Source organism: Agelaius phoeniceus, chromosome 5 (assembly GCF_051311805.1).
Source record: "Agelaius phoeniceus isolate bAgePho1 chromosome 5, bAgePho1.hap1, whole genome shotgun sequence".
NCBI classification, from domain to species: Eukaryota; Metazoa; Chordata; class Aves; order Passeriformes; family Icteridae; genus Agelaius; species Agelaius phoeniceus.
In genome coordinates, this window is record NC_135269.1 from 59,338,367 (window position 1) to 59,365,056 (window position 26,690).

General features: G+C 36.6%; 1 protein-coding gene across 1 annotated transcript in view; it reads left to right on the forward strand.

Annotated features, from left to right (window-relative positions):
* The window catches only part of COG5 (component of oligomeric golgi complex 5), a 174,264-nt gene that overhangs the window by 100,099 nt on the left and 47,475 nt on the right, over positions 1-26,690 (forward strand). The window contains exons 8-10 of the mRNA XM_054631746.2: positions 12,622-12,787; positions 13,876-13,988; positions 14,083-14,160. Of these exons, the coding sequence (XP_054487721.2) occupies positions 12,622-12,787; positions 13,876-13,988; positions 14,083-14,160 (357 nt within the window). The remainder of the gene's footprint in view (positions 1-12,621; positions 12,788-13,875; positions 13,989-14,082; positions 14,161-26,690) is intronic.

The following is a 26,690-nucleotide window of genomic DNA, read 5'->3' on the forward strand; positions in this document are numbered from 1 at the left end:
ATTTAAACCTGCAAAGGGAGAAGAGACAGCAAACAGCATCTTTTAGGGTATCATTTCCTTTCTGCTGCTGCTCTGGCTGTGATGCAGAGGCAGTTTAGTTAGGCATTCCCCCTGTCCATGCCTTTTTTTTTTTTCCTTTTTTTTTAATCTCCCCTTCTTTTGCTACTCAAAGTTATTTTTTAAAATAGAAATATAGGGGGCAGATGCAGTGATTGCTGCAAGAAGGTACTATGGAAACCTGTCACGACAACAGTTTCAAATGAAAGTGAATCTTTAGCTGCTTAAGAAGTCCATGTATTTGTCAGACTCTAGTGTCTCCTCTGCAGTCAGAGTTGAAGAGGAAGGAAGTGAATAGTGTTGAGGGGAAAATAGATATTCTTGCTTTTCACTTGGGGAAAATGCATTTCTGGGCTCAGCCGTGCAATTAGATATTCTGCAATGAACTTCTAATCTGGGACCTAAAATGTCTCAGTTATGTAACGTATTATAGTGCTGTGGTAGCAATATTGTCCTTTATGGTTGGTGAGATATGTTTGCTATAAAACCTACCTTGTGTTTCCAGATGTTTCTGTTTGTTTTTGTGGGTTTTTTTAAGAAGACATAGGCTGATGAATTATTCACAAAGCTCAAAAGAAGGTGTTGCAGAGAGCAATAGCTAAATAAATACATCTTTAGTATACATTTCAGTTGTGGATGTTGGTGCATATTTTTCAGATGGAAAATCAAAGCATGATGTGAATGTATTAGATCCCAAGTCACTTGATATTTGTTCTCTGTGCCCTTGCTAAAGAACACACCATCAAATAAGTTTTGTTGTTATTAGTATAGCATGCAGAAGATAAAAAATGACACAAATCTGGTACTGCCAGTAATATTACGACTGATAGATTCACTTTGGTCTGTTTCAGCACTATTCTGATGCATAATAGTGTACATACATCTATACACCTATAGGAAGATTAATGTTTCTGGGTTAAAATAAATATTTGGAATGCCAGTGATTAATCATTTAAATATGGCACTTCCTGGGGATATTCCAAAAATGTGAATTGAAATACTGAAGTATTTAGTCTTTCTGTGGTCACTGAAGTTCCTGGACATATTTTATAATGTTTGGTGGTCATGTTTGTTGCTGCTAGAAGTATTGGAAAGCAATATCTAACAAACACAGAATACATAAGGAAGACTACTTTTTTTTTTTTCTTTTAATTTAAAAAGTACTGATGTTCTAAAAGGATTGTAAAGGGAGAAAAAGACTTTTTGGTGGAGAAGTCACTCCCAACTAGTAAATTAATATTACATAGTGTGTAAATTTAGAAAAACTGTTTTTTTTTTAAATTGACAAAGGTTTTATTTTCACATTTTGTCTTAAACTTTTTGCTGCAGAGTTATGAAGCCTTGACAATAATAGACATGGTGGTAGTCTCTTTTGTCCTGTGAGATCCTGATCTTTCAGACTTTGATGAGCCTGTGCACATTTATTAAAAGATATATACTGAATTAGAAACAGATTATGGGATTGTGCAGACTTTGTCTGCTCTGTGATGTAGAAAGCTTTATATCACTTTGCCATTGTGCACTTGCCCTATATAGAGGTAATTTAGGAAGCCTAATGCAATTGATGTCCAACTGTGACATGGTATTTTTATAAAAGTAAAACTCTTCACTGCTCCTAGCCTTTCTAAATGGTTAATCAAAGTGGATTGACAGATTATGTGTCTGGGGTTTTTTTTCTTTCTTTTTTTTTCTGTGTAGGTGTTTGTGACTCATAAATGCAGAATTAGACCGAAAATCTGTGACTGGATAATGGAGTATTTGCAAGTACTTTATTGCATGTTTCAGTGCAGCACAACAAATAGCCTTCACTTTCCAGTGTTTATTTGTAAGGATTTATTACTGTGTGGCCCTACTAATCTCATAATTTCTGCTTCTGTTTTTCTGATAGTGCAAGAATAGTTTCTATAAATGGGTATTCCTGAAAGTGCATCTGATCTGAACAATATTTTTATATAACTGTCTTTTATGGTAAAGTAATAGGTGAAAATTGAGAAGTCATTAATGTTTTATATCCCTTCACTCTGCTATGAATCACCACTTAGCTGTTTGCCAAAAACTTTGCATTCTGTTTAGTGATAATTTTAAGTGAGGATCAGCTGGATAATTTTTAAATTCACTTCTGGCCCTTTTCTTCGGAAATTCATATCAATTAATTTGACCTGTTGTCAACTAAACATGAAAACTTATTCTTCTATTGTAGATGATGTTTTAAATACATATTAACTTAGAGTTAGATGATGCTTTTTAAACCTAAGAATTTAAAGAATTCAGATGGCATTACTGTTCCAAATATTTTAGGAATTAATAAATTCTAAGGAATTACAAGCTATGAAGTGTGTGTGTGAGTGGGGAAAAAAAAGTCAGAATACCTTGGAAAGCTATTAAAACTGTTTTTAATCTCCCCATTGAGACTAGTTATTTTGAAATATGAAACACTTAGGTTGGTTTCATACCAATTAGTAAATGTCATTTGTGATCACTAAAAAATTACTCCTCATAGAATATCCGTCATGAAAATGCAGGAATGTTTAATAATATTGAATTCAGCTTTCTTTGCAGACAGAAATTATTTTAAATTAGAGGCTGTTGCATAGTCTGTTTCTGTGTTCTGGTTGTCCATCTGTTTAGGTGTTTTCCCTGGACTGGAAAACTGTCAACCATTATGTGTTGGACAACTCTGACCACAATGAGAAACTGAAACTGCACTAAGAAACTGCCCCACAAGGGCAAGAATGTATCTGATTCTAGTACTTTTAAGGTAATTAATGCAAATATGATGATTGATTCAGCTATTTATATGCACAGAGGCCTGGGTCACTGCTATGAAGTGCTCAGCTGTGAAAAGCTTTGTGAATAAACTGTACTGTAGGGGTGGAATGAAGGAGACTGAGAACACCACATGTCAGTATGGAAACTGGAAACTAAGATCAGGTCTTGAGGGTAACTCCAAGGAGAAAGATATGAATGGAAATAGCTGTTCTGAGAACAAGACTGCAGAAGGGCTGGAGGATGGACTGGGACATGGATAAGGTAGAGCAGTGAAATAAGGAAGTGGTACAGATGCAGAAAGGTAGGCTAAGATTAGATCTTGTGAAAACAGTTGAGGTAAGTCTGGAACAGGAACCATGAAGGTTTTTCTTTATTAGACATCGCAGTGTTTTAATCACATGGTCTAATCTTTATAGAATGAGGTTAAATAATGTTGTCTTCCAACTTCCTAGTCCATGTAAGGGTTTTATTACCATTAATTAATTGATTAAAATATTTCTGATTTGCTTTAGATACTGAAAGGTGAACGGCATATATGAAATTCTGGTAAATTCCAGGGATGCAACTGAGCAGAGACTGATGTGAGTTTTGGCTAGATCTCTGTATAATACATCCCTGCCTTTTAAATTTTTACTTGGTGTATCTGTGTCTCTTCAAAACTAAAGCTACACTGAGGTTCTTTCTCTCCAGATAAGATAGTATGTTATTGTTAAACGCCTCTCCCAGACTGTAATTCTATTTGTGGTTTGTACTGTTGACTGTTGATTGTTAACAGGTTCTGCAGTAATGCAATTAGGTGATCCAAGAAGAACATACAAAGCATTAATAAGCCACATCTGCATAGAGCAGAGTGAAAAATATGATCGACTAGCCATGATACTCATCTAAATAAGATAATATAATTCATTTTCCCTCTTTCTCAGGTTAAAAATCTGCTCTGTCTTAATCCTCTCAGAAAAAAAATCAATGCTCTATCGTGTTCTTGATCTGCTACTCAGTGCCATGTGAAATTCTGCTTTATCGTACATTGTTACATTTATGGTAGCAAAAAGATTTAAAGCTTTGGATAAGCTTGAAATGACACAGGGAACTGAACAGTATGTGGCATTAGAAAGGAAAAATCTTGGATCAAAATACTGCAGTTCTTGGGTGATGAATAATTCGTCTGTGTGGAAGAAGAGGTGCATTCAGCTGCTTATTCTTCTCTTTCACCTCCCTTCTGTCTTTCTGCAGGCAGCACCCCAGCAAGTTCCCATTTGTGTGAAGGTTTCAGAATGCATTGCTGGCTGACAGCTGAAGTGAGGGGTGGGGCTGCCTTTTTTCACTGGCCAAACTGGATCCCAGTGTCTGTGTTAGTTGCAGGCAAACCTAGGAGCAATGTTTCTTTTTCTGCAGAGGACTTCAATTTTTTTTCCTTCATAGTAAAGTTTTTGTATGGTACAGCTTTGCCCATTTGATTTTAAAGAGACTGACCTTATAAAAAAAGAAACCAAAACCAACTAGAAATATAAAATCAATTTATATAAATGTTGAATCTGTAACAAAAAGAAGTCAGTTTTGCCATGCCAGGGGACAAATTTACAAGAGAACTTGGAAGACTTAGACCTCTGTCAGAGTGTGGGTGACCCTGCCAGCACTGGAGACATCTTTTGGTGTATACATGGGCTTGCTCTCTTTCAAGCTGGCCTCAGCAAAACTTGATGAAAATGACTGCACAAATCCATTGTTGCATTCTCTGGGAGCTGTAAGAAGACCTAGGAAGAGAAAACAGAGCAGGAAGTATCTTCTGACTCATTCCTGAGCAGCCTGGTGTGGTCAACCCTCCTTTGAGCAAGCAGGTGGATTAGGGCATCTCCAGCAGTCCTGGCAATCTACAGTTCTTCACCAAATTATCTTCACCAAATTATCTACATTTCCTGTAGGGGTGCAATACAATGAACTCGAACTTTGTATTAAGAAGAAAAAAATGTTTTAAAATTCTATCCAACAGCAAATCTGACCATGATAGAGGTCTGTCTGTAGTTGAGCATGAAAATATTAGCTAAAAAGAATTTAAAATAAAATAGCTTTTTAAAGTTCATTCCTTTTAAATACATGAGGGCACTTCAGGGCTGTTGACAATATATGCACAGATTCCAGAAATGAGATGTTGTCACTTGCATAGGTAATTATTATCTTGTTGCAAAGACTAGCAGGAGAACAAGAAAATCCAGATGGCTTTTGGTAGATATTTAAATCATTCAGAACATACCATTTAAAGGATATTTTTTCTGAGATAGAATTTAATTTTTTTTTTTGTAAAGAGAGAAAAACATGTTAAAACCCTTCAGCAGCTAATTCCTAATGTTGATTGTTAAGACTGAGTTAAAAGTGAAACTCGACATTTTGGTTTTATAATGGCTTTGTTGAACCATCTAATAGAGTGAGCACATACATAATGATATTGTGAAGTGGAAGAAAACATCTGGTCACAAGCTTTTGTCCAAATATTAAAATTAGTAATGAGGTTTTGTGTCCTTACACTTCTGTTCTTCATAATGGGACTTGAATCAGCAGGTGCAAGTCAGAGTTCCACAGGGACAGGAGAGGTGCTGCAATCTCACCTTCTGCTCTCTAAACTTCATCAGCTGTGTTTTTAATAGGGAAGCTACATCTTCACATGTGAACTGGTTTGTTATCAGTAAGGGATTTAGAGATTGATCAAATTGTGTAAGAGGTGAGAGAAGCATTTTAAGAAGCTTGATTTGGTCAGAAGCCCCCATTTCCATGTTGCCTGACTATTTTTTTTTAAATTTTGTATCATTTCTACTCTTTAAAGACTTTATAGTCTTCCAAATAGAGTCAAATAGAGCATAGTAGGATAAAATTTGTAATTGTTATGGGCTAGTCAGTGTAGCTCATCTGTCCTAAGAGGTGCCAGATACTTTCTTTGAAATTGCTGTCACGTTGATAGCCTGAGGCTTGGTAAACTTTGGAACATTGCTTGATGTTTCATGAGATAATTCTTTACAACAGTTCCTGATGCCTTTCTGTCCCATTAGCTTTTAGCCATCTGTTGCTTTGATTACACTATTATGGTGAATAAGTGTTTTGGCAAGCTATTTAGCTGTGTTGAAAAATCTTGTTTCTTTGCTTTCTAGTATTTTATTGCTACTGTTTCTTTTTTTTTTTCCTCCTCAACCTTTGTAATGCAATGCTTCTTGCTATTTCCTTCTTGTTATTCTAAGAAACAAAAGGCTGACCTAGTTTGAGGACATGATGAGGTTTGTAACTGTGCTTTGTGGCTGTTCTCCTTTCATTGTGAAAGTCCTTCTACCAAGAGAGGTTGTATATTTCAAACATGGGCTCACAGAACATAGATGTTATAACCTCACCATATTTAAATGTTTGGCTTTGGGACTCTTGCCTCTTAAGGCTTAAAGTATTCTTTTCTAATCTAGCCAGTGTGTTTACATCACTATTACCTATGATATTTCTATAGCAAATAATAATATTTTAACCTCTCTCTCCTCCCAACACTGCAAAGACCAAACCAGGAAGATCTGGGATATCATTAGAAAGAAGACTGTATTCTTTGGCTTTACAATATCAATTTGACCTTTTCATTTAGTGCTCAGGTTTTAGAGATGAACAGAGTAAAAGACAGATGGGGTGATAATGAACACATAGATGAGCTTCCCTAAGTAGGTTCATTTTTAGGAGTAGTGATATATCAATTAATTTTTTTAAGGCATGGATATTTGGAAATCGAATAAAATACTGTTTTTAGACTGCAACTGAATTTCATTGGCATTTAATTTCTACTTTTAGTTTTTTGTTACTTCTTCTGCAATTAAAATAGCTGAGTTATACCTCAAAGCAAGAATTCCAACCCTTCTTAATTCTGCTCAATAGGTCATTTTGCCTTGGCTGTGACTTAGGTGGTCGAGTTTTCTTCACTGCTTACCTTCTTGAGCTTTTTAAGTTGAACTGCAGCATTTCCTGGAGTAACTTTTCATTTTTTCACTTCTAGTGTCTGTAAGAGATGACTAAGAACTGCAAGTAGCTGCGAGTGCTTGCAAAACTTGCAATCACTTGGTCTTTGAGTAGTACTTGTCATTAGGGATAGTAATGTTATTTATGGGAAAATTATTGGAAGGAGGCAGGCAGCATGTTGTAATGGTAGTGAGAGGGGAGAAGGGGCAAACACTGTAAAGGAACACCTGACTGGGGATTTTTAGCCACTCAAAGGGGTTGTTTTTGGACTTTGTAAAGCTGTGCTGTGCTGGACATTGCAACTGCTATCTCCTACAAACAAAAGGAGCAGTAAACTTAAAAAATTGAGTGAAATAGCTCCCAATGTAGCAAATTTTCTGTCAAATGAAATTAGTTAATACTGAATGTCAGTCAAAGATACTCAGAAGTATAATCTAGAAACTGTAAGGACTGCAACAGTCTTTTGTATTCATTGTCAGAAAATATATATTAGTTTACAAGTTTGGTTATTTCAGTGTGCATCCTGGTCTGGGATTGCTGTGTTTTAGTGTTGATTATTTCTTGATGGTTAGGGAATCTTGTGGTATTCCTTGCTCACCATGTTGTCAGACCAGTCTGTTTAAATGATTCCTGGACTAATTAGTAATTATGAATCTTCCTTCAACTAAGCAATGTATGTAATTATTTTTGAGCTGTGTTACATTTTTACTGCTTCTTTATGGGACATTGTGTATGTTTTGCATAAGAGGGAGTGATGCGACAGCACACTGAAATCACAGCTCTTGAGTTATCTATCTATCTATCTATCTATCTATCTATCTATCTATCTATCTATCTATCCATCCATCAGCTTGCCACAGCCTCTCCTGAACAGGGTTGTCTGTTCTCTGCAGAATGATAAAGATTTTCAGTCAGAGCCATTGTTTTGATTGTAATAAGTGAAATAGAAATGTCCTTTTATGAATTAGTAGCTATGGAACATAATTTCTAAGTGAGGAATTAGTCCAAGTTTGACTTCTCTGTATGTGGTCCTTCTAAACTATACTGTAAAAGAACATTTCCTTCGAGAGCTGTTCTGATTATTGGTGATGCAAGTACTTGTGAAATTTAACTGCATGAAAGTTAACAATTAATTATATTTGTAACACTGCTTCTTTGTGTAAGTAGTAGCAATTGTCTCAGATAAACCATAAATTGTCTCAGATTGACCATAAATATTGTTGCAAATTAACACATTTTCATTTGAGAAGGACGCTGATAGTCCACACAGGTGCAAATCCTGTGGCATGGGATCTTTTGGACAGATTTGTACTGGATAGAGAAATAATGATGTAAAGTTCCCCAAGACAGAACTGGGTAGAGAATAATGATCCACTTAGTGAATCCTGTACCCTGAGAAGGTGGAGTGTGAGTTTGGAAGCTGTGTTTGTAGCACTTGAGCCATTAGTTTTGCCTGTTGTGGAAATTTCTTGTTTATGGTTCAGCCTTATGCTAGGAATCTTCTGTCCCCAAATTTGCTCAGTGTCATCACCACTCTCACTTGTGAAGCGCAGGTTTGCTTGTCCAAGCTGCATTTCTAATGGTGAAAAAGATTATTGCTCTTTCCTTAGCCATGCTTTCAGAAAATTATTCTGGTAATACTAGTGGCAATCATAAAATAAAAGACTACAATCTTGGCCCTTATAAAATAGTTGCCCTATAAAATATAGGCAGTTGACAAAACTAAATTGTTTTGTTCCATCCTAGGAGATAGTTTCAAATTAGAAATGTAGGATATAGTTAATTAAGTCTTTAATGACATTTCTGTTTAGTCTTCTCAGGGTTATTATCTTTGTGGGAAAGGAAGTGACCAAATGGGGTTTTGCTCTGAGAATGACTGTAGCTGCCATGCTGGCCTGGACAGCATCTGCTGGGCTATTAAATCCACTCACCTGCTCTTTGAAACAACCACATCATGTAATTGGGAAAAAAACCCACATTCGTACTAATGACTGCATGACACTTATTCTTCTACTTGTCTGTGATTGTCTACAGAACCAAATGGAATGGGATGGGATAAAACTAATCAGGAATTATGTCAATAAAATGAATGGCTCTCATTCATAGAGAAAATTAGCAAATACATCTGGTGTGAACATCTCTTCATAGTTTCTGCTGAATGAGTATCTGTTTTGCAAACACATTAATTGAATTACCCATACCTTTTTTTCAAGTGGTGACTGGCATCAACCTTCTGACCAAACTGTTAAAACTATTGTCTGATGGATAGTGAGAAACTTTGGTGTTTTAAAATATTTATGAGACTTGTTTCGTGGTAGAACTAGCTTTTGAGCATGCTCATTTTTTATTTTCTTCATATGTTGAACTGATGACTCACTGAGTCTTCTTAAGCTCTTACATTTGTGGAATTTAGTTTCCATGTATCTGTAACATACCATGTTGTGACTTGCTAGATGGAGAAGTGCTTTGAATGGAGAAGGGTATTATTGGTGGACTTAATGCCATCTCTCCTTAACTCCCAGATGCATAATAATTTTTGCAATCTGAAGATCACTGCAGTTAATTTCTGAGTAGGTAGTGTTGTTGCCCTACACTCTGTGGGGTCATGTTTTTACTTCACTTGTGTATGCTTGTGTTTATGCACTTAGATTATACTGTATTGCTAACATATTCCTAAATGAGCTTCTGTTTTTCTTTGCCCTCTACTCTTTTGATTGCTGTAACTTCAAGTTTATGGCAAATGTACAAATTTTTTATGGACAGAGATTCTAATGGGAACACTTTAAAATTGCTAAGTGTAGTTTCCTGCAGTGGCAGACAAATTGGTTATAAAATACTGCTGATTAACTCATTAAATTCAATCTCAAAAGTAGTTATATTATTTTCCATATTGTTCCTCTTGGATAGCTATTCTGAATATTATTCTCTGATGTCATTCCCTTTTCCTGTGTAGATCACTGTTGTAATCAGTTCTTTTTAAAGTCAGTTCTTTTTCAAATGCATGCTTTCCTCTTGATAAAAATTATGGCAGCTTTTCAAATCTCAGAACTTTCTCAGGTAGAAGAAAAATATTAAGGAAAAATTCTTATCAATAGCATCTATTAGTAGTAGCAAATTCTGAAATACTGGCTCTCAACTTCTTGTCCAGTATGTATAATGATAAACAGTTTAACTTTGAGATGTATATGCAAGCCTTAAAGTATAATAATTCATTTCCATCCTGCTTTCAACATTTTTTTTCACATAATTTTTGTCCTGAGTGGGGGGGAGGGCTTAATTTTTTTTTTCATATTGTCTAAACCTAGAAACTAGCTGTGCATAAAAATTTCCATTCTCTTAGGATTAGTCATAAACCAACAATGGACTGTTACATAGCCTGTCTGGGGCATATGAAACTATAACTGCTTCCTGAGGTGAGAAAATTACTGTAAATGAATCAAATAAAAGAATACACTTTGTTCTACCTCAACAGGGATTTGATATGTCTCTAATTCCATACAAGATGAATGAATACATGAGCTAGGAGCCTCTGTCTGTGGCCATGTCCACAATTTAAAGCAAATAGAAATAGGCCGCCTGCATCATCTTTGTTCCATTCTGATTTTAATTTTGGTACTAGATTTGGAAGATACTTTGAGTGAATAGAATGTTTCCATGATTTTGTATTTTGGTTTGAAACTTCTGGCTAAAACCATTTCTTTTGAAATATAGCTCAGCCTCTTTTGGAGTATGTTTTAGTGTCTTTCTTGCCCAGTAGCTACAGAGTTAGTTTGCTAAACTGTGATGTGGTAGCTCCAAGATTGATTTTTTGCCTGCAGTTATTTGTGCCTGTATTGCCTGTTTGTCAGGAAAATAACTATCTGGCCATTGATTATTTAAGGATGGAAAGTGCCCAGCTCACCTTTAGATGCTGTTCTCTTTTTTTACTATTTAATATATAAACATTAGAGCCTGACTGAAATCTAGTTGAGCACTCCTATAGTAACAGTAAGGTATTGATTTTGTATTACTGACTCTCTACCTGGTTTCATAATTGTGTAAGTATTCTGTAAAAATTACAATGTTGCACTAAAAAAAAAAATGTTGCACTATTAAACATTTAGTAAATGAGGCGTGTCTTTTCTATCTTTTCTTCCTTTCAGTTTTATTCTCTTTCTTTCTGCCAGAGTCTGTTCATTCTATTCCCCATCCTCTTCCCATTTATATTTTCTTTCTCTTGTTCATTCTGTCCCCAAATTCCCTCCTTGCATTATAGTACTCTTCATTTTCTGACATCCCATTAATCTTCCAGTCTTTATGGCTTACTTTCCCACCTCCACAAGCACACCCACAGGATGCTTAGAAATTTTACAGCATACCCAGTTGTCAAAAAACTAAACCTACAAGTCCCAGACCCGTAATACTATGCTGGGAATGCTCATTAACTCCCACACTGTTTGGAAAAAGAAACTGGTATAGTTAGTATAAGGTCTGCAAACCATAATACATGCCTAATATTCCTTTGCTTTCCACTAAACCTGGGAACTCCTTATGGGAAAGAAGATGGGATTTGGCTTTTTTTGCTTTAACTTGGTTTTGATCTGGTAGGAACCCTAGAAAAAAAATGGCACAAATGTGCAGCTATAGGGGTGTGACCTCTGAAACATTGGGTTTGAGGGCAGCACAACAGATCAGAAAACCTGGTGCCTTAGGTGGGTGTACCAGAAGTGCATCCTCAGCAGAGCAGCTGCACCATGGCCAAATCCAAAGTGGGCTTTGCAGTGGGGAGTGCCAGTAATCTCACAGAATCTCACAGAATCACAGAATTCTCAAATGCTTCTGTCCAGTCTGTCTGCCAGCATTTCTGTCAGACCATGTTCTTTACTGCTGGCAAAAGTGACTAAGAAAAATGACAAAAGACTGCATCTCTAATGTGTATATGATCACTGATTGCCCCCTCCACTAATTGCCTGTAAATGCTAATTAAAAAAGCAGTATTCAGTGTATGGATGACAGTGTTTAGTTTCTAAAGGCAATAATTTGAGGCTTTTCTCTTGCTAAATAGCACCCATGCCAGTGTTTAGTGTTGCTAAGTGGAATTATCATTAGATTTAATCTTTATCAGAGGTCTCTTAAACAGTGGACCTGGACAGGTTTTGGACAGTTTTCACTTCCCTGTGTTGAGCAGTTGGTTTTGTTATTTTTTTTTTTTTGGCAAATAATCAGGAAATGATCACTGCATTGGTTTATTTCTTAATTCTGCTGTGAGGAAAAATAAGTTACTGTCAGCATTAGAAATAGAAATGTAGAAATACAAGCTTAAACTTTGCAGTAGTCAGTAGTAGGGGCTTGACCTGCTTGCTTCTTCTTATCCTTCATTAGTACTTTTTTTAGCCTGTATCACTTTTAATTAACTATTTGGGACTTAACTGACAGTAGCGTAACAAGCAGTGCATGTTAAAGTAACATTCCCAGCTACACCATAGCTGAATACAGCTGTATTGTAACTAACCCCAGAGTTACTGGATCAGTCACTGATAACCCACCCCAGGTTAGATACTGCCAGCAGTGCTTCCAGGTCCTTTCTTTCCATTCAGATTCAGAGGATAGCAGCAAAAGGATCTAAGCAAAGCATTGCTCAGAGAGCAGAGGAAATTAGTCCTCTCCTTTACCCTCCATTCTCTGTTACGTGGTAAGGATGCCAGTAACTTAAACAAAAAGAATTAGCAAACTGAACTTAAAAGATGAATTTGCCCACTAAAATGATGTCTCATCAGGGATAAAACATCTCAATAGTGCAGTTAAAGATAATTGTTATTTTTTAATATCTTCCTTCTTCAGAATCCTACTCAAGTGGGAACTGCTCTTCAGGTTTTCCATAATCTTGGGACTTTGAAGGACACCATTGCTAATGTGGTGGATGGATACTGCACAGTGCTGGAAGAGAACATAAAAAATGCTTTGGATATCAAAGTGTTGACCCAACCATCTCAAACAGTCACAAGAGGTATGATACTTGTTTTACAGAGAATGATAATTGATTATTTTTCATAGGACTATGGTATCTTATAAAATGGAAGAAACTCTCACATCCAAGCCTGTTCTAGAAATGTTTCCCTGCTTGCTTTAACCAGCAGAGGGTTGGATTAGGCATATCTCAGAAAACAATTAATTTAAAAACATTTCATTTGACAAAATCAGGTCTGTCTGATATTTGGCTTGGAGGTTTTCCTTTATTCCTTCCTACCACTCCTTCCTAAGTTGCCCAGAAAATTGTCCTCATTAGGTTACAATCTGTAGCATTTTCTTAGCTGTTTCTCGTGGAACAATGACTCCAAATTCTTCTTTGTTTTTATTGGTGGGAGAATTATGGGTTGAAATTATTTGCAATCCTTGGAAGAAGCCTGCAACTACATTGTTATGCTTTTGTCAGGTGAAAACTGTTTCAAAGCAGACTATTCAATATGAAGAAATGTTGCACTATTAAACATTTGGTTCCCAGTTAGCTCAGATACCAAAAAATACAGAGGAATTGAGTGGGCAGGAAAATTTGAACTTTGGTGTTGGAAACATTCAATTTTTTTTCAAAAGCTTTGCAACAAGGTAGGGATCCATACCCATAATCAGCAGAATAATACAGAAATGCATCCTCTCTGAAGTGAAGTGATTGTTGAGAAGCTGCATGCCCTTCAGCTGGAATATCACTTTTTTTTGCAGTTTGTCTATGCATTTAAGTCCTGAGCTGGTAATAGCTGTATTTTTCACAGCTACTCTCTCTCCCCCATTTCCCTCTGTTCTTAAATCCTGGAAAATTCGCATTACTGTGATGTTTCTGTGGAAGTCTGAATTGGTAGAGCTTGTAACAGTCATGAGCATGAAGTATCCCCACAGAACTTCAGAGCTTAGTCATCTTCTTGTTTGAGACAACTGAGGCCATTCACAAAGTTCTGTTCTGAATGTATTTTAGGCTGCTTTGGCTTTAAAAAAAGTATCTGTCAAAGTGCATAGAGATCTATATTTCCAATATTTCCAATATTTTAATTTTCATTTGTGGAAGCTGAAATGTGCTGCTGTGTATGTTTAAAAACCATTTAGGTGGCCCTGGTCGAGCTGCTATGCCAACGCCTGGGAACACAGCAGCTTTTCGAGCAGCCCTCTGGACAAACATGGAGAAACTCATGGATCAGATCTGTGCTGCTTGTGGACAGGTACTCTGCAGCTAATTCCTGTTTGTCTCATCATGCAATTTTGGATGTAAGAATTTAGGTGTCACTTTCCCTCTCAATAAATTCTCTCTTACAGGTGCAGCATTTGCAGAAAGTATTGGCAAAGAAAAGAGATCCTGTGTCACATGTCTGCTTCATAGAGGAGATAGTTAAGGTAAAGTTTTAACTTAGCTGAATATGCTTTAGTAAATCTCCTAAGAAAAATGTGATGAGAGAATGAGTTTATTTACAGTTTTACAGTTCCATAATTTTTTTTACTTAAATTGATGGGAAAGTGTTGAAACTCTAACATTGAAGGATATATTTGTGGTCTGTAGGTTATATCTGTAGGATGTAAACATGTTCATTTTGTTGTAATTTCTTTTGTTTTCTTTAAAAGGGAGCTGATAAGGTACCACTGTATGGATCATTAATGTCATTCCATAATACCATGTGATTTGATTAATTAATTAAATCTGTTAGTTTGCATAGGAGAATGTGTCTTCATCTATCATTTTCAGCCATCTGTTTCTCACTTCTTGACAATTTCTCCCTTGAAAAAGAATCATGGCTGTTCTTTTGAATACCTATTATTTTCCATTCATTTGCATTGTTTTTGTATTCATATTTGGAATAATATGATTAATGGTCTCCTTCAGTGGTAGGAACAGGATTACTGAAACTGTCTCATCTATGTTAGTAGAAGAGAGCGAAAACAAAAGACATGTTCCTGCTGACATCTCTTTCCAAGTGTGTAACTGGATTTTTAATTTACATGGGCTTAATATTTGAAATAGCTTGGGGAAGCTCTTCATATGCAAACGTGGTCTTCTCAAAAGTGAAAGCAGATAATGAAGGTTAAATACAGCCTTTATCTGTCTCTTAAGCCTGTCTCCAGAAGATGTTGCACAGAGCATCATTTTTCTATGAGGCACTTCAAACTTCTCTTTCTGTGTTAAAACAAACAAACAAAAAAAAAGCAAACCACAACAACAACAAAACAACCCAACCAAAATTAAAAAATCCACAACCCCCCTCAAAAAGTTTATAAACTTTTAGCATATTTTCTTAATTAAAAAGTGCTTTATCTGAAAAAAAAAAAATCTGTTGCTGCCTGGGTGGATCAGCCCTTCAATGGATCAGCATGTTTAGGGAGAAACATAGAAACCTGGAGACAGACCAGAAATGCTGAAAGGAAGAGTTTGGATGGAAAGGGAGCTTAGGTAAATGACCTGTTGGTGTTCATGAGTGGCTCTCACCCTGTGCCCGTGCTTCTGACTTTCACTCTTCCCTCTTGTAAAGCATTAGTTGAAAAGGACTTTTTCAACAACTGAAAAGAGAGTTTTTCCAGTTTTTGAGGCTGATAATAGAGGGAAGCCAAAGGAAATATTTTATCCTCCTGGAGACTAAATGAACAGGGAAAATGAATTTCAGTGAAAGCAGGGTAAGGAAAACTCGTTAGAAAATAAAAAGCTTACTGGGTTGTCTTATGCTAAGCATGTTCCATGATTTCTCTGATTACTCTTCCTTCCCTTAACATTCATACTGTAAGATTGCATCTCAGTGAAAAGTTTTATTTCCCAAATAAAATCCATCTATGCATTTTTCCGCAGTTTTCACTCTTCCAATTACTTTGCTCTTTGGTGGGTGTTTTGGTATAGTAAAGTGCCTGGCTGGACACTGTCATTCTCAGTGGAGCAGCTAAGGAGGAGTGGTACATCCTTATCTGATGTTCTGCTAGCAGAATTCTCTCAGCATGGCACAGTGCTGCTGATGGCACCGACGCTTCACTCACTTCTTGCCTAAAATGGTTCAGTACAGCATCGTGTTTTGCTTGGACATTCTCACAGTTAGACCATTTCTTCTGGTGTCTCTTGAAAAAGGTGTGGGACCAGGCTGCAGATGAGTGAGGTCACCAAAGAGTAGAGCTGTTGTTCAGACATAACCAGACATGTACTGCATGCTGCTGAAATTCAGGAGTGTAAGTACAGATGGCTGTATGGGAGAATATGGATTGGTTTAGATATAAATAAGAAATTGGTATTTTGCCATTTACTAATGAAGATTCCATCTCATGTTAAACCAAACTGAAATGTGCTTTCCTCAGCAAGTGTTCTGGAGAGGGAGAGAAGTTGGATTTTCTGTATTGTATTCAATTCATTAATAAACTGAGCAAATGAACAAAACAAGCCAAAGGTACTAACATTGCACCCGTTTGCTAGAGCAGCATGCCCACTCCAGAAGATAGGAAAACGAATCATCCACTCTACAGTCTGTGCACTAATTACTGTTACTGATGTCAACATTATTATTATAGTCATCTTCTGCAGCAGCTGCAGTACCACTTTGCCTGTCCATCTGCTTCCTTGTTTTGATTACTGCAGTGCAAGTATCATCCTAGGAAGCATAAGAGAGGAGGAGATCCAGCCTTTTTAAAGCACAAGTCCTTTAATAGCAAGGAAGCTACTTGCCTTTTTTTTTTTTTTAAGTCATCATTCTCTTTTTCCATTGGGGATTTTTTGTGTCTTTCTCTTCAGAGATAGCACAGCCTGCAGTTTTTCTAATTTTGTATTATGATCTCAAACATGTGCTTTCCGGCTTTCTAATTACCTGTTACCATAATAATATTTAGTAGTATTGTCTCATGTTGTATCCAAAAACGTAGTTTTAAAAGCTAATTAATTAAAGGATTCACAAAAAACTCTGTTTCTTTTAAAAAAGGAAACAAAACCTGACAGATGAAGAAGCTGAGGTACAGAACTTGGAAAATTTTAAATTCTGCAGTTCAGCATGAGGGCAATGACAACACCTGCGTCTTTACTACCCTATGGTTTCTCCTACAGAATTCCCTTCCAATTTTTACTGGCTTTAGATGTGGCCAAGAGTTAAGTAACAGCGTCAGGCTTATGCGAGGATCATGGAAGAATCTGGACATTAAATTTATACTGCACATTTTTTCACTCCTTCCCTTTGCAGATCTAGATTTTCCTTTGATGCAATATGAAATTAATGCAGTTCTGAAAAGAAATTATGTACTCGTAGTACCTTCTAAAAACTTATTCATTTCATGCTTTTCATGAACTATAGATTCATTATTAATGTTTACATATTTAAATTACAGATTTAATTTTTTAACAAATCTATTAGCTGTTTAAAGGAGAAATATAATTCAATGGACAATTTGTGGGTTTTATGTAAGAAAAAAAGGCCTTTAATAACTAGATTTTAGTTGGAGAGGGCCAAAAGAATTCAGAACTCATGCAGTTCTGATTTCTAGTTTTGGGGAAAATGAATACAGCTTTCACTGTATACATTTTTTAAAAGATAGGGTTAATGCTGTCATAATTTTAAGGGCAAAAATTAAAATTACAAATAAGATTTAAATAATGTAAATTTGATATTTTTGTTCACCTAATGACTGGTTATTTATATCAGTTCTTTCAATTACCTAATTCACCTTCAGAGAGCTAATAGGTTACTTCAGTTTATTTTGCTTTATTGCTTCTCTCTTTCAATGTATAGTGACTAATCCTTCCTCGGCTGTTGTAATGCCTAAACTACAATTGACTTCAGTGTAAATCACAGCCAAACACATCTTTCTGTGACAGCCACCTTCCTAATTAGAGTCCCTCTTAGCCCCTTGTAGAAGAGTTGAAAATGATCTTTGATCCTCATCTATTTTGGGTCCTTCACTCCTACATAGGCATCAGGGAACAGCTCTGCCAAGAGAGAAGCAGCCTGAAAAGCAGCAAATCATTTTTAAGGGGGGTTGGGGTGGTCAGTAGAAAGGATGAACTGGGTCTCTCTGCTGGGCACAAAGGTGCAGGCAGAACTGCCCTTGCTCGCCTTTGGGTGCCCTGTTTGCAACCCAGGCACATCACAAACCCTGTCAGTTACGTAAGCCTCGGGGTAAAAAAGTGAGCTGAGAGTTCTAGTGAGTGTTATTATGCACTTTCTGGAGGGCTCTTATCATTGCTTCTGCTGATGAATGTTTGGTGAGTAAGCAGGCTTTTTTCCTGAGTTGTCAACACTGGCAATATGAGGTGTTAACGATACAGAAAGAAATGTCCTCAGCATTACATAAGATAAAGAAAATAAATGGAAAATATAGATATTTATTGACAGAGTGTACTTATATTTCACCTTCTAATTTCTGCTCCCCATCCAAACTTGCTAAAAATGTTGCTGCTTTGAAATTATTCACATCTACCATCACATATTCACATTCAGTTGACCCAATTAATAAATAATCCCAAGTGGAAAATATTGAAAAATAATCTAATTATTGTCTTATGTGAATTCAGAAATAGTATGGTTTTCACCAATTATTATATGATTTATTTTTCAGTATTTTTTGTAAATGCAGAATTGGATTACTTGCACATCATTTCTACTGTGATTTCTATTTGTTATTTAAGCCATAATGAGGTACTTTGTGAAGATGTACCCAGGTGGATGAGCAGGTTTTTGGTTCCCAAAATATCTAAGACAATTTTTGTTTCAGATCTACAAATTGCCCTGCTGAATTCACTTGCAAGAGTTTTGAGGACTCTTAAAGAGCCAAGAAAATCCTACCAGTTAAAAGTCCCAACTCTAATTTTGAATGGATCTGTGTGCCCAGGCAGCCATACTAAAAATAATTTGATCCTAATTCACATGGGAGGGTCAGAGCCTGTGCAGTGGTTTTCTAATGACACTACGATTTCTGTAGAACTTTAATTCCATTTCTCTGACAGAAATATGCAGCTATGAAGAAAAGGGATGGTGTGGAGGTTGTGTGGGTTAGTAGGTAATAATGACTTTTGTTCTTTTTCACTTCTGGTTTGGTGGTGTTTGTGCAAATTGCAGATCAGTGATGACTGGAAATTACTAAGTCAGTTGGTTTTCACTCAGCTTGCCATTGGAAAAGAAATACATTTAGCAGAAGTGCCACCTTTTATCATCATCCTTGTCAATCTTTCCTGAGCAGCTCCGGGCTGAGTGGACATGGTAACGAACCATCCTTTCATCCTTGGAGGGGATATGAAGTAGTCAAGGTGAAAGCATGGTTGGAATTGAAGCTGTACATACTAAATCACTTCTCTGGGTAGAAGAAAGCTGTCAAATCCCTGGGGTAGTTACTGGCTCTTGAATACTAAGTTCATTTATTTCCAGTTGATGCATATCTTGCAGGAATATGGAAGGATTAATTAATGTTTTAAGTAGTTTTGAAGATATAGGGCGCTGTTTAATATCTAGGTATTTTTGTTCCTTACAAATTAGTTTTTCTGAGGAATCACTTAAGAATTCTTAAATACTCTGTGAAATGCACAGTCTTAACTTTATTTTCTAGTCAAGAAGGTTTTTAAGAAATAAAGCAAACCAGCTTTTGTTTCTTTTGTCACCTGCATAAAGAGACCTTTTTTCAAATGTTGCACTACTGCTAGAAGTCTAGAAACTATTGCACCTTGGATATAACCTGATCAACCCAGTGTAATGAAATTCTGTGCCCTGCAGTAAAACAAAACAAAAAAAAAAAATCAAGGTCATTTTTAAAATCACAGTGTCATTTATTGACATCTCTGCACCTGTAATGTATAATATAAACAGCATTAGAAATTTAAATTCACCTTTATTTGAAGAAATTTAATCCTGACTGCTTTAAGGATACAGAAAAGGGTTATTGGGAACACACTCAGAATTTGTCTTTTCTTTACTGATTAATTGTACTACTGAGGATGATGGCTTTTTGTTCACAGTCTAACATTTGGCAATTATGTTGCTATAGAAATAGTGCAAATAGATTTCCTTATTTCTGTCCCATAAGATCTTGTCGTCCGAAATTGTTAAATCATTTGCATTGTTGCTTTATTGGTGGAAAAAATATTTAGACTGTCCTTTAAATGTCTTCTGTTTTTGGAGCACCATTCACAAGTCCTGTATTTCTCCATGGCAGAGTCTTTGATTACAGATAGAAAACACTATATATGTTAGTATGCAAAGCCTGATTTCAGGAGCCTGCAGCAACTAGCTGCATGCTAATATTCACCATATTGTTTTACATTTCAAAGAGGCTTCACAATAAAGATGGTTTTCACATTCTACTCAAAGTATCAAAATTTTTACAAGGAAGTTGGAAGTGGTTGTCATGAAGGGGAAACCAGTTTAGAATCAGTGGGTCAGATTTATTATTTGAATGTTAAAATAGCTATTTTAGACAGACACAAATATGTTAATTTACAGATGGAAAATTATACTCATTAAGTTCTAAATTTACAGTGTGGAGGAAATAGAGACATTTGTAAAAATAAATATATGTCCTTTCAGCATCTTCTTACATTCTTGTCTAATACCAACGAAGGGGGGGGTACTTTCATTCTCATTCCTTGAATTTAGATTTAATGTCAGATACTAAATAGTTATAGTAAGAACAGAGCTAAAGAGATTTAATTTCATTTCAGTAATAGCAAAGTTAATTAGTAGTTTTAGTAGTTTCCTCAAAAATAAATTTTATGTTTGAGGAAACTTGAAATCAGTTTTCCAGGCTTTAGCATTAATATTATTGTATAGTACCAGTGACTACAGATCTAATATCTATCCTTTGATAATACTGGTACTCAGCCCACTGTTGTTCAGTGGTTTATTAACTTCCTACTAGCTGTTAGTGGAAATGGGTTATATTTTTTGAACTGGGAAAACGAGTCATTTTCATGTGAGTGAGAAGGGGTTTAGCGCATGAATCGTGTCAGTCTGTAGTTTCTTCTGTAATCTTGCAAGCAGGCAACATCCAATCTAAATTTCAAATCTATGCAGTCAATGCATCAATCTGAGTAATAGTGGTGCTTCACACTATTAACAAGTCTGCTTAGGTGCTGTAATACCATGCACTAAAAATGAAAGGACTACTGCAAAAAGATTAATAGACAAGTATAAATCCCTCCTCCCCCATACCAGTAAAAGAGTACTGATCTTACCACCAGTCATTGCATAGAAGGTGATTGAGTCTGCAGGCTCTCCCAGTTGCACTGTGAGAACTTTTTATCAATGTGGGATTAATCATGAATGGCCAGGCCCAGAAAGTGGTGATCAGTAGTCCAAAGTCTAGCAGCTGGTCAGTAGTGTACCCCCACAATGGGTCAATACAAGATCCAGTTCTAAGACTTTATTAGTGATCTGGATGGGCCAGAGTGTACCCTCAGCAGGTTTGCTGATGACACAAAACTGGGAGTAGTGGCTGATGCTCCAGAGAGTCATGCTGCCATCAAGAGTGACCTCAAGAGAATGGAGGAATGTGGAGGAATGGTCTGACAGGAACTTTATGGAGTTCCTGGGACAGAGAGCAGAGAGAACTAACACTGTCCAAATGTCTCCTGGCACTGGCCTTATGCAGTGTTATTAAGCTGCATCAGGGGAAATTTAGGTTGTACATTGGGAAAAAGTTCTTCACAGGAAGAGTGATTGGCCAATGGAATGGGCTGCCAGGGAGGTGGTGTGGAGTCAGCATCCCTGGAGGTGTTTAAAAAAAAGACTGGATGTGGCACTCGGTGCCGTGGTTTAGTTGACAAGGTGGTGTTAGATTGTAGGTTGGACTTGATGATCTCAAAGGTCTTTTCCAACCTAGTTAATTCTGTGACTCTGTGGTTCTATTATACAACCTTATATGTTTTATCTAAAACCTGCTCTATTATGGGAAATGCACAGTGTTACTCTGTGCCGAGTATTGACAATAGTGATTTTATAGTAATAGTTGAAATGAAATAGTTACACAAAATGAAAATATTTTTAGCAGATTGCTGGTTCTGGCCCTGATTCAGCAGAGCAGTTAAGCACATTTTTAATTTTGCATAAATAATATATCCCATGGAAGTCAAACTACTTCCGTCTATGATTTTAATAAGGATAAGTTTTGTCCCATTCACATAGACAATATAGTGAGCCTCACTGTTGAGAAAATACATCACCATTTGTGGTCTAGCCTGCTGGACATATTTTGTCTGATTTATGGGTATAATTTTCATGAGCAAGTAATTCCTCTGTGAATAGTATGTGTGACTCTGTACCAAATTTTTGAATAGTGTGGAAAAGGGGGAAGACTACACTGGCTGGGCCAGAGTACAGTCTGGTTGTTGTGGTTTTTTATTTTACTCTACAGAGATGCAAGTGGGTTACCTAGAAATAACATATTTTAAAGTAGCTAAGTGCTAATAGTCCAAACATCTTTCAAAAATATCTTTCCATTCCTTGGTTGTGGCCAGCTGTCCAGCAGGTCAGAATGACAGAGGGTTACCCTAGTGTGTGTTACTGGGCAGTTGTTTGGTTCATTTCTGAAAATAATTAACAAGAGGAGGACAGATCTAAACTGTCTTGCACTGCCTACGGAATTGCATGGGGGCTACTTAATCATGTAAGTGCCTGCTCAGCTGTTCAGTTTTGGGTAATAAAATGGTCACTGGTCACAGGAACAATAGCGACAGTATTTTAAATTTACAGTTTGGGTTGGTAGGTATTAGTTTATGTAAGTGTGCTTTAGGCATTGGAGCATTTTCACAACAGATTTTTGTTAGACAGTAGTCAGTTCTGTGGCTGATCTTACTTCCTCACCATTTTGTAGTGGTACAAAGTATGATTTATGTGCAAATTTTCTGTGCTGAGAGATCAAAATAAAGCTGTGGGGAGACAGTACCATTCATTCTATAATGCTGCGTTAAATGGATCTGGTTTGGGAGGAAAGTTCTGTTTTGCCATTATAAGCTTAAAATTGCTTGCAATTAATGTTCATAGTTTTAATTTGGTATATTTCATGATGGGCAAAATATGTATATGTCAACCTGAATCTTGCCTATCATGAGTTTTAGATACCATCAATTGCAGTTAAGGTTCTTTTGTTGAAGGAAAAACATTCCGCATGACAAGAGGAAATAACATTTTATTTTATGCTCAAGTGCAATCATTTACTTCTGGAGACTTTCAATTATGTATGGATGTTTTATGTAGGCTTTCTATGTGCACAATATGCACCTGCTTTGTGCCAGATAATAGCACCCCTTACCTTCCAAAGGTTTGTGTGTTCTCTGTGTTGTTAAACACGTACAGTGGGAGGGGGGACAGTGTGACAGAACGGTGACCTTTTTCCAGTGCTGTTGGTTATGGCATAGGAAGCTGTTGGAAAATGATTGCTACAGAGCTGAAAAGATAATCGGATGCAGTTCATTACTCATCTTGTCAGCTGCTCCTGCTACAAGGGATTGTATCACAAGATGTTAATCTGCTTGTGACTAGATTTCAAAGCAAGCATTTTTATTTTGGAGGGGGTGTAAATAATTTAACATCTTCCAATTCTATTTCATTTTCAGAAGCAAGAGAAATGGAAAATTCCTCATTTAAAGTCTCAGAATATTAATTGATAGAAATATTAGTACATCCTTGTGTATTATTTTACATCTATATGATGATATGCTGCAAAAAGCCATTTAATTGCAGAAGTGGGTTTTTTTAGACTAATTATGAGGTAGTGTATTCCTTGAATAGTGGAAGTTAGTCTGCTAGCCCACTTCAGTGTGTTCTGCAAGACAAGTATTAGACAAAAGACAGATTTGGACCAAAGAGAGCCCTATCTCCACATTGAATCACTAATGTGGATGTACCCAATGCTCCCATACATTCTCTACCACTGAGGATATTTGGTGTAAGTGTGGAGGAGGATTTTATTCATTATTTGCAGATGGGAAGATCAGAAGGTAGTTTTGGCTAGCTGACTTCAGTTTTCTGAAGGCGAAAGGCCCAAAAGAGCAGTTACTTTCTGATACTGTGGTTTGCTGCTCACAATGCTGTATGTGAAGCATAGGGAAGGCTTATAAACTTTCCATTACATTAAGATGAGCCAGTAGATTTGCTGTGTACATTTCAAGCAAGCAGAACTGCCTTTTCCAGCATCATTCTGCCTATCTTTTTAAGTCCTTGAAGAAGTTGTCCAGTAGAAGGGATATTCCTTTGGTTTCCTCTTGGAGAAAAACACTCCTTTTGCTACCCTTTCCTTGTAATTTTCTAGTATTGATTATTGTCAGATGGAATTGCATGCTACATTATAAGCAGTTAAATTATAATTCTCATAAATCTAATAAATCTAATCCTTATTAGAATACGTAATTTAAAAAACAAGCAGTGAGAAAATCAAGTGTACCTTCAAAAGTAATGTATCAAATAATGTGTAAGCAAAAGAAATTACAGGTTTAAACAAATTAGTTTGTTTCTGGATGCTCATGGTTGCATATGGCACTTTTTTACTCCCTCTGGAGTATCTAATGCTAATGCCTTGCTGTATTCCAGTTTTGGTAGCTACAGTCCACCCATTTAAATACCCCCTGGTGTATGCGTAGGCAACAGTATTCTCTAGTTCCTGCCACAAACTCTTACATGGTCTTCTCTGTGCTATTAATCAGCAGCTGTATTTCACCTCCAGAGATACTGCATCTCAGCACTGGACAAACTGAAATCTCGTGTCATATGTTATACAAGCAGCCAGCACTCTGTAGATACTGATTTTAGTTAGTTAGAAAACTGGGCATTTGTTTTTTCCCCTAAACATTTTTGACTCAGTAGTCAGTCAGTAGGAAATGTTATCTGACTTCTTTGTGAAGCTTTTCCCTTCTGTCTCTCCTCATACATAATACAGCTGGCTAGCTGAGCCTTCTTCCCTACAAAATTCTGATACAGTTAATGTACACCATTCAGCCAGGTCAGAAGACACAAGCTAATGAGCAGAGGCTAATTTGTATGGCTGTGGCTACCTATGCAAATGTGTGCATGAGAACATATGTATGCATGGCTGACCTTATATTATGTCTATAGAGATACATGGAAAAGTGACATATTTCCACAGCAGCATAAACCATCATCCCATGTTACTGTTACTTGTCACCATGTTGAATCCGACAGTTAAGATAGGAATGTTGATGGGGAGGAGTACATGCATATTTGTTTTCTGGACCCTTAATCATTGTGTTTTCTGCTGAGACAGTGGTAGAGATGTAGATGGTAATTACAGGAATGAAAAAAAAGAGTGTCAAGGTGCTCTCTAACTATTTTTCCACCTCCATTAGATTATTTAGAATTTGAATTGAGTTGCCATGCTCAATAGGCAACCATTGTTCCACGTTGGGATAGAGAATATGCAAGCCAATTAATTTATATTTGATGTGAAAGGCCATTTGTTTTATAGTAGTCTTCATGTTCAAAATTTGAAACTGTGAAATAAAGAATTAAGTAATTTCACGTTTATGCTATCACAATAAATTTTTCAAAGAAAAGAGATTTTATGCAGTGAACCTTCTGAATGATTTTCTATTATTCTAATTTTACTTTGCCCATTTATGAAAGTCAAGTACAATTTTACAGAAAATACAAACATAACTACAAAATAAATTACTTCAGTTTCTAAATCTCTCATTGTCCTCAAGCAGTCAAAAATGAGATTCCGTAATCCCAGTTTATTTTAGCATTCAGTGTCAATTATCATATATTTTAGGAGTCCAAGGGTATAAAAGATGTTCTCTCTCAGTTCTTAATGCATGACCCATAAACTTTACCTTTCTTTCTCTTTAGAGATAAGGAGTAGAGTTGGATTAATTCCTCATCTAATTGCAGAGTTTGTGACGATAATCCTATTTTTTATAATTACTTTTAGATGTATCGCTATACCTTTGACTGATTTTCAGAATTTATATTATTCTTTAAGATGATTGTTTTTAAACTGAATCTTGTGCTTGAACTTGAAGTTTTTCAATGAACAGATCTTCAAGAGGGATGCAGTGGTACTTGTTAATGAATGACATTGTAAAGACATTAGTTGGTTTGCTCATTATTGCCACTGCTAGTGAAAAGAGACCATTTTTTTTCCCTCTATCATCTTAAGTAGTAGTAATTCATTTTGGAGTAGCGAGACATTTAAATATAATAGATTATCTCCACCTTTTTGTGGTACTGCTGGGCAGTGCAGGAGTGAAACGGACATGTTTTTTCTTTTCTTATTATTATTCCTGTAGTGATTTGGTCAAACTGGTTAATGCAGCCATAGGGTCAAGGGATGACATGTACACCATGCAAGGAAGAAAACCTTTCTGTTCAGAGTGGGTTTTCTTTTTCTCTTCCCATGACAGCACTGAACAGTCTTCCAAGTATCTTAACAAGCAGGCAGGACAGGATACTCATCCTCATCTCCTGGAATTTTTTTCTATCTCAAACAGACAGGGATCAAAAATCAGCCTTTAATTCTTGACCCTAAGAGCCAGATGTTGGGGGCAGTAGGGAAGCAGCCTGCCCCTGCACATTCCCTTTGCTGTGCTCCCTCGTTTCCACTTCAGACTGCAATACCTGTTGGCACCAGGCAGGGAATAGTCAGCTGTGAGGTTCACTGTATTCTTGTGTGGTTTGTGTTTTTGGGAAGCAGAGCTGCTCACTGTGCAGTGGTTTGGTGCTGGTTGGAGTTTGCCAGCACGTGGTAATGGCAGTGAATAATTGCTGTGGGGTAGCCAGCGCGAGAACTCCCACGGAATGGGAAGGTCACTGCAGTGCAGGGAGATTTTCTAACATGTCTCCTGAGGTGTGCTGCTTCAGGCTGCACTCACACCCCTAGAGAGCTGGAAGATTTATGCTCAAATATTTAATTTGAGACAAGACTGAAGCTTTTCTTTTGTTTTCTCTCATAGTTTTTTTAGCTCTAAACCTGAG